At 42.4% G+C, this 8,992-nt stretch overlaps 1 protein-coding gene across 1 annotated transcript; it reads right to left on the reverse strand.

Annotated features, from left to right (window-relative positions):
- Positions 1-234: 234 nt before the first annotated feature.
- Positions 235-6,870, reverse strand: MYCBP (MYC binding protein). The gene is made up of 5 exons (XM_063444505.1): positions 6,705-6,870; positions 5,000-5,072; positions 845-893; positions 541-670; positions 235-438 (listed from the first exon to the last, which is right to left on the reverse strand). The coding sequence occupies exons 1-5, from the start codon at positions 6,717-6,719 to the stop codon at positions 394-396; spliced, it is 312 nt and encodes a 103-aa protein (XP_063300575.1). The 5' UTR covers positions 6,720-6,870; the 3' UTR covers positions 235-393.
- Positions 6,871-8,992: the final 2,122 nt, after the last annotated feature.

Raw genomic sequence — 8,992 nt, forward strand, 5'->3', positions numbered from 1 at the left:
TTGACACTCATGTCCATTTCCTGCAAGCTGAGAAATTGAAACATTTTCCCAGTGTTCAAGTCTTTGATGAATGCCAAACTTTGTTGCAATTACTAATCCATAGAGGTTTGTTAAATACAAAATGACTCACATGATGTAATTCCTTACTCCATACAAGGGTAAAACACCAAATAAAACAGCATATACAAAATGTAGATTGACGTGTCAGTACAAAATCAGTAAGACGCTTCCAAATTCACTTGTCCCAAAATAGTTTATTGATAACACGAAGTAGAAAATAAATGTGGAAACCTAACACCATTTGTACCACTAAATTAACAAAAACAATAGCTTAGATAAATATGTATTTTTCCCAGTGCAATGAACTTTTTCGATACGGCCTCAGATTTATCCTTATTCTGGACGCTTCTCCTCTGCAGGTTGCTCATGCTGCGCAAGCTGTAGGATCAGAGAGAATAACAAATTAGTCCCCCCGCTCATCAAGGGGAAAACACACAAACCTATACAGAAACACCACAATCATAATATTCCAAAACTAACCTTTGCTTTTAGTGTTTTGTTCTCTTCTAACACAGCTTCATATTTCTGCTTCAATTCTGCTACCTCCAAGCGGAGGGCCTCAACATCAGGCGATTCAGGACCTGCAGCACCCATGTGTTGTTTTAGGAAGCTGCATATATAAGTTAAGTACATCCAACTCTGCCATCAGAAGATCTGGGCAGGATACAAATCTATCAACAAACTTACAGATTTCCTTTTCCCAAAGCAAAAGGAAAACTTGAACAAATGCCATTGTTGCTTAACTCATGCAAATTACAAACAATTACAAATAAAGAAAGGATACTCCAATGCATTGTTTGGCTTTTCTGGCTCTTCATAAAGTGCCACTAATACTGAAAAACAAAAGTGGGTGGGAAAAATAAATAAATAAACCTTTACAATATAGAGGATATGTAGCTAAAATTGTCATCTATTAACACTTTTTCTTGTCTTTTATGAATAATCAATACATTTGCATATCATAGTATTGCTTAAAGTAGCACTGTCAAGCTCATTTGCATCATGTACCTGTGGGGAAAAAGGTAAAATATGCTTACATGAAGCCCTTCCTCTCTGAAATCCCTATCTTTAGTTACTGGCATAGGATGTTACAAGTCACGTCAACTCCCACCCATGCATATTATAATAATAAATGCTTTTTCCCCCATTAGCAATTTCGAGTGATGGCTGATTGGAAGAATCAAGGCAAGACAGGTAGAACTGCATTGGAGCTTTGTTTATTGCCATAATCAAATGTTTGACTAAGGAAAAATATTACTCCATTAGTTTTCTCTATATTTTTTTCATTACATAATGGGTATTGGTGGATAGTGTGTGTACAATTGTATGTGAGATCAGTGTTCACACAGGCATTGAACATTGTTGTAAGATAAAGGCCTCAATTTAAAATTCTGGTTCTTACTTAAAAATGTCTACATAACACTGCTCATATCTATCCTCCCTAGTTCACAAATATGTCCCCTTCCGAAGCCCCTACGCACTGCAGAGGACCTGCATCTATCCTCTGTTCATACATTTCTGACGCTTACCTTCAAGACTTGTCTAGAGCTGCACTAATACTTTGGAACTCCCTTCCCTGCTCAGTTAGACTCTCACAGAGTCTCCGACTTCAAAAAAGTTAAATATTCACTTCTTCAGGAACGCATATAAATTAAACAGCTTTCCTTCCCTGGTAACCCACCTTGTTGCTTCTTCTGCAACTATCTTAAAAAAATAACCCTTCATTGTAATTTATTCTAGTAGCTCACTTTTCCCATACTTGGAATATATCCTACCCTTACCTCTTGTGTCACTTCACCCCACTCCCTCTAGAATGTAAGCTTGTTTAAGCAGGGCCCTCAACACCATCTATTCCTGTCCGTAAATCGTCTTGTTACAAATATTTGTCTGTTCATCCACCCATTGTACAGCACTGCAGAATTTGTTGGTGCTTTACAAATAATAACAGCATTAAGTGCAAATATTAAATGACAATAATACCCCACATGCCTTTTCAGCCACATACACCAAGCAGCGTGTGCACTGATACGTCAGCAGTAACTTACAGAAAACTGCAGAACAACTAATAAACCATAAAACCAAAATGAAAATAGTTAGAGGGAGAAAAATTCAGATGTTGCTGCATGTACTCATTACAGACCACAAGAACAGTGAAACAGGTTAAAGAGTTAGTATCATTGGCACTGTTAAGGTATTCTATGGCAGAGAAACAAATACAATTGACAAATGTCCCTGCAGTCTCATTGCTCAATTCTCTGACATTTAGGAGTTAAATCACTTTTGTTTCTATTTATGCAGCACTAGCCACACCTCCCCTGGCTGTGACTCATATAGCCTGTATGAGAATTAAATAGTTTAATTTTCAATCAGATTTAACTTACTTTCAATGTTTTTTATCAGGAGATAAAAATTGCTAAACAGAATTTGCAATAAAAGGAAGTATAAACATTAGATGACTCTTTACAGGAAGTGTTTACTAGGTGAACAAAGTGATTTACCTTCTAAATGACAGATAATTGAGCAGTTAGACTGCAGGGGTTTATTCTATACACCAAAATTGCTTAATTAAAGAAACACTATAGTGTCAGGAACACAAACATGAATTCCTGACCATATACTGTTAAAACCACCCCAAACCCCCATGACCTCCCTAAATATAGTAAAGTCTTACTTCTATTCAAGTCTGCAGCTCCTGGCTCTGCCCCTGTTTGACTGTGACCTGCATGCTGACATCATCAGAAGTGGTGGTCTAAGACAATCACAATGCATCCCCAAAGGATTGGCTGAGACTGTCAAGGAAGCAGATCAGGGGCAGAGCCAGCACAAGTCAAACACAGCCATGGTCAATCAGCATCTCCTCGTAGAGATGAATTGAATCAATGCATCTCGATGAGGAAAGTTCAGTGACTGCATGCAAAAGGTGGAGACACTGAATGGCAGTGCTGCTCACTGTGCAGCACTGCCCCAAGAAGCACCTCTCTAGCATCCATCATAGATGTGGCGTTATCAATTGGCTGTAATGTAATGTGATGAAAGCACCTTCCTCACTGGGATTTGAAGAGGCCTGCTTGCCAGCCTCTTGCCCTGTGACTATGGCCCTTTAAAAGATTTATTTGGGCTTATTGGATTTTAAAACACTTTCTGCCCCTTTAAATGTGCCTCTTCCCCTCCCCCTTTTTCCTGTCCTATTGTTTCATCAACAGGGCGTTGTCCCAGGAACACTGCCAGACCAGTTTAAACTGGTCACTTTGTCCGTCCTTAATCTCCCATCAGCCCTTGCTATTGTTTAACTACATGGCCATCTAACTGTATTCGTGAGATCTGAGCACTTTTCGGACATATTGAGCGCTCAGATCCAAGCTATCTGGGGATATGTTGGACATATAGGTTAAACATTGTATTATATGAGTTATGTATTTTTTTATGTGGATTTTGTAACAGTTTTTGACAGAGATATTTCCTGTTACTGGAGATAATTAGATTACCACAGCCACTTAAGCCAATTATCTCCAGGATAGAGGAGAAGATAGACTGGCCGCACATCCTAAATCTGTGGAACTGTTTTGGGCATGAAAGCCATGCTTGCAGTCGGTCAAATGTGACTTCCATAAAACTTTTGAACCCCTGCTCTGATCTGGGTGATTTTTGGATATGTTGTTCACCCAGATCAGGGCTATTCAGGAATGTATAATATGTGGTGTTTTCTGCCTGTGAGTAATTAAGTTAGCCCATTGCGTTTGTTAATTGTATCACAGGCAAAGGGAAGGGCTTGTGTACATTAGCTGGGAATGTCTAACTGTACAAGCATGTCCTGATTGGTTTTGTAACATTGTATCCTGTGTTCCACAAGGTCCACGTGGGTGGTAACCTTGTGGGAAAACCTGTATATAAGAGACAAACCCTCAGACTGCTGAGTTCCTGTTTTACCCTCAACATAGAGCCTCGTCTCATGTGTGGGGGAAAAGGCTGCATCTATCTACACTGAGGATTGCTATATGCTGTATACTCCCCTGGCTATAATCACTAAGCTTTTTTAAGAGCTTGTTCCTGCTTCGCTCTGTGAAGGAAGAGAGGTTCACCCACTGGAGCCTTGTCGTAGGTCCAAGGTGGGTAGGAGACGGCGAGACCCCAACCAAGCTGCAGCGGTTCGTGGGGTCTGCAGTGCTTATGGTGACAAGTCGAGTGCTTGGATCCATTGGGAAGCGCTAGGAGCATCCTTCAACGGAGGTACCCAGTCGGAGTGCCAGGTGATCCGTTACATGTAAACACTGCATTTTCCTCTGAGAGCATCACCTCAACCAATGAATGACACTTTGTGCATAGAATTCTATAACTCTTATTCAAGGCTGGCTAATGACACCACAGAATGTGGAGTTACATCCCTGGTGGCATCAATAAATATATTTGTATGTGAAGCTTTTCATACTGAAATACTACACATACAGAGTGCTTAAAATAACTCTTTAAAGGAACACTATAGGCACCCAGATATCTCATTCATTTCATTGAAGTGGTCTGTGTGCCGTGTCCCTGTCCTACAATGTAAAACAAAAGACTGCCTCCACTGGCCACTAGCGTCACTTCCGGGATTCTAACTGACTCTTAGTACCTTAAACAATGAGGCAATGCTTTTCTATAGGGAGGGCCTTATGCGCCTCCCAAGCATCTGCATTAGGCCACCCCATCGGATGACGTCAGTCGAGGTAGAGCTGCAACACAGTGCCGAGGGACATCAGTGTTGGAATTGGCTAAGTGACTAAAAGTATTTTTTTTTTAACCTTTATATGCCTGAGGGGGGCTGTGACCAAAGGGCACTATAGTGTTAGGAATACAGATTTGTATTACTAACACTATAGATTTCATTTAAACACACGTTTTAATATGTGAAGCACTTCCTGTGAGACATGCATATTCAGTAATGAAGAGATTTAAAAAGTACCTTTTGTAAGCGTATCAAGTACTCCAGCCTTCTCCAGATATCTTCTAAATTGTTCGCGTTTAGAGTCTGCAGCCTGGAACAAAAACACAATATTTGCATTTTATTGAAATCCCAAACCAACCAACAGATATATAGGAGGGAGGGAGGGCTGGCTATGTTGTCTTAAGGGCAACATGATTTTTGTCACAAAGGGGCAATGAGCTGAGCTTCCATTGCCACTTCTTGTGATCTTCCATCTGCTGTTGTACATGATGGCTGAATCAAAGATAGATATTATATATATATATATATATATATATATATATATATTTATTTTATGCTGGAAGCAGCTTAAATCATAATGGTCATATGCAGATTTTTTTTTTTTTTTTTTAATCCAGACAGATTTTATTTTACAATTTGCACTGTGGGTCTGGCTTGCCTGGCATAGCCAAGAATACAATACAATTAAATAGAACCAGATGATTTCATGCATGTGAGCTCTCTGAGATGTTTTGCAGGAATTGTTTTCCAGCAGTTGCCCAGTAAAATAAAGGTTTTACATACAGCACCAAGACTCAAGGGGCATTACATCCCATGTGGTTAACAAAAAGGGGAGCACAAACATAATTTTTTTTTTTTTAAAGCAGTGAATTCAATGCATTCCTATGAGCAACATTTGGCCACATGACATGAGGTGTGTTTGACCCTTTTACATATCAGGTTAAAAACTACAGGGCCACTGCACTCAGACTACTTCAATGAGATTACCGGTGAGTGGTTTGGTTACTTTAGTGGTCCTATAAGTGTAATAAACAACAACAACAAAAAAACCCTAGGAACAGCAAAACACACTAACTTTTCCTTGCAATATTCCAACTCAACATACAGATGACCCCTTCAAACAGCTACGTGTGAAGGGGAATGAAGGAAGACTACGTTTTGGGTTTTATGAGGCATTAACTATGAATATGCATCTCCTAGCAATGTATTAAAGGTTGTACACTATATTGCAGTCTTGGATTTGGAAACACTAAGAACACAAAACCACTTGACCTCATTCTTAATTGGAGCAGCTGGGAGCAACCCGCTCTGTGATATTAACTTTGCATATATAGGACAAGAGGGGTAAACCTGAGCAACCTTGTTTGTAGTGGGTCCAATGAACCATGATATTAAATGATGTCCTCATCCCAAAGCAGCATAATTGGGGAAAGAGAATTAACAGTCGTGCAAAAAAAAAAAAACACTCCCCTATAAAAAGAGTATAAATTAAAACCTGGTTTGTCTATGAATGCTGTGATACCCTGGTTTTGGGAACAACCGGCACGAATTCACAACCAGCTGACCTCTGTTCTGATGTATATGAACAAAAAATAGTTAAATTATATAGCCAACACTTAATGTAATAAAAAAAATGTTTTTTTTAAAAAAAACCCTGTCAAGCTAATCTTTGCTTTAAGAAACAGGCATAAATGAAAAGGTGTATTATTTCCTAAAGCTGGCATAATATCCATGATGATGAATGCAATAAACAGATTTTCTATTGGCAGTCAATGTATTGTGTGTGTTATAAAGCATTTATACAGCAAGCAGTATGCCTTCATGGGAAGCCCTGGGCCGCCCTCTCCATAGCACAGTGTCTGGGTTTATAATGTGAATGGAGGCCAGTAACCATGGAATACAGCCACAGCCCCGCACGGGGTAACGCTGTCGGTCAGCTCACCTTGTAGTTAGCCATCTTCTCTCCTCGGTATACCAGCTGCTTCTGGTTTGTTACCCAACTGTCTCCTCAGTAACTAATGAGCCGACAAGCAGCTGCGCATGCGCAATACCCGCTAGAATATGAGGCTCGGCGGCACCTCAGCCTATCGTAAGAATGCGCCCGGGGAGGTCGGGCCGTAAAGCGCGTGCGCAGTTTATTGACACACGTCGCATCGCCGGCTGGGAGGGCGTACTGCGCACGCGCAGTGGACATGTTTGCGTTCTTGCGTACGGTCTCCATGGTAACCGAGCACGCTATAGGGCAATAACACCAGTGTTGTGGCTAGTATCGACCTCAGCGTTCCAGACGGCCTTTGCTGAAATTAGGAACCTGGTAATTTCTTATAAGGGGGTATTTTATTTCCAGAGTCAGCCATTGTCAATCATTCCTACACACTGTCTTTACGTACACTGTTACAACTTGTTACAAGCAAAGTAAAACCTGGAATTTTAGCTATATGGCTGTTACATCGTAATTAACCAATTTCATTATTGCAAATTAAATTTTTGGGCCTTTCTGCCTGGGTTGTCAGGCAGGTCTCAGTATATAATTAATACATTCACATAATTATGTAAAAATAATACATATAATGGAAAATGTATTTATACCATAATTTTCTGTTCCCAACCTTTGGCAGCCTATACAGCCATATGGCAGCCTATACAAACTAACATTAGAATAGGCTCTCTTATTGCTTATGAAACATGATTAATTCAGTTACATAAAATAACTTAAACATGGGGGCGGGGTCTGACCAACATGGCGGGGAGACGTGTTTTACACGAGCTCCTGCTTAATCCTGACAAAATCAGCGAAAATCAGCTCACCCAGTCGCAACACACGGCATTGCCAGATGCCCACCTGTCACCCATGATAGAGGGCACACGATGGGATCCTGTGCAACCCGATTGGGGCCAGCTGAAGACTCAACTGACACAACTGACGCTCCGACTGACTCAACTGACGCTCCCCAGCCCTGGAGGCACCCTGAAGCTGCTCACAGAACAAGCCAGCCCTGCTACCCCCCCTTGGACCGGCGGGGGTGATCCCGGTCCACCCTAGTGGGGCAACCCCAAGCTTGAGGAGAGATGGAATACCGCCAAAGACAGCGAACGGAAGCCTCTCTAAGATGGCGGACAAAACATGTGCCGACCACCCCAACGACTCCCCACAAGATATTGTCACACGAATCAACTACCACTTTGAGAACTTCTGGATGAAGCTAGCGGGTATACTGAATCAAAGTGCTCCGCCACAGCCACCCACTACCACAAAGCAAGCAACGCTCACCTACTCCCATCACACGAACTGGCAGCCGCACAGCCGCCCAGCACTCCTACTCGCTCGAGCAGGGCGCCAACGCACACATGCCCTCCCCTCCCACCGATACTACACTGCACGAAGGTCCGGCGGGGACCGACTCCGTGCTCCCAGACCGCACTATCAAAAGAGTCACACGTCGCAGCGACACCTACAGCCGCGGTCGGGACTCGGTGGGGAGTGGAGATGCAAAGGACTGCAGGGATCAGGGCACACTGATAAGGAGAAGAAGGCACTGACAAGACTCACCTCGCCCAAGAACAGAGCGACGCAAGCCCGAGGATGGAGAAGGTTGGGCACAGGGCCCAAAATGACGGCAACACCTGGTCAGTCAGCCACCGACCCGCGACCACGACACGGGCCGCCTCCTGAGCACACAAAGAGACCAAGACCAGGATCCACAAAGGCACCCGAACAGGACTGTGGTATGCCTCCTGCGGGTGTGGGCTGACTGGGACTCTATAAGCCATAGATGAGTCACCCACCTTGCCTCACATAGACTCTGACTTTAATATGGCAAATTTAATGTTTCTATATGCATTTGGTTTTACTTTTATACCCTTGCTTAACGTTTATCTGGTTTGACCACCTCTCAATTCAGTTCTCCTAGCTAATAATAAAGGCACACCTTATTATTGACTCCAGGATCTGGGCCTTCCCTCCTGGCGGTAAATCCCCAACCCCTTTGCTATGCCCACTGACTGCCCGCTGCAAAAGCCTCGCTGTGGCACCCCTAGAGCTGCACTGGCACCTGAGGAAATAGCAAATCTCACTCCATCCTAGTTCCTTCCCCACAGCATGCTATTCCTATTCTTGCCAAAACGGCAAACCTGCTAGCGCTATTGATACTCTCACGAGGTTCATAACGTGAATCTTAGAAATCTACTAATGTTGTTGAAAGCTCATTGTCATTTGTGTTGCAGATCGTT

This window comes from Pelobates fuscus, chromosome 1 (assembly GCF_036172605.1).
Source record: "Pelobates fuscus isolate aPelFus1 chromosome 1, aPelFus1.pri, whole genome shotgun sequence".
NCBI classification, from domain to species: Eukaryota; Metazoa; Chordata; class Amphibia; order Anura; family Pelobatidae; genus Pelobates; species Pelobates fuscus.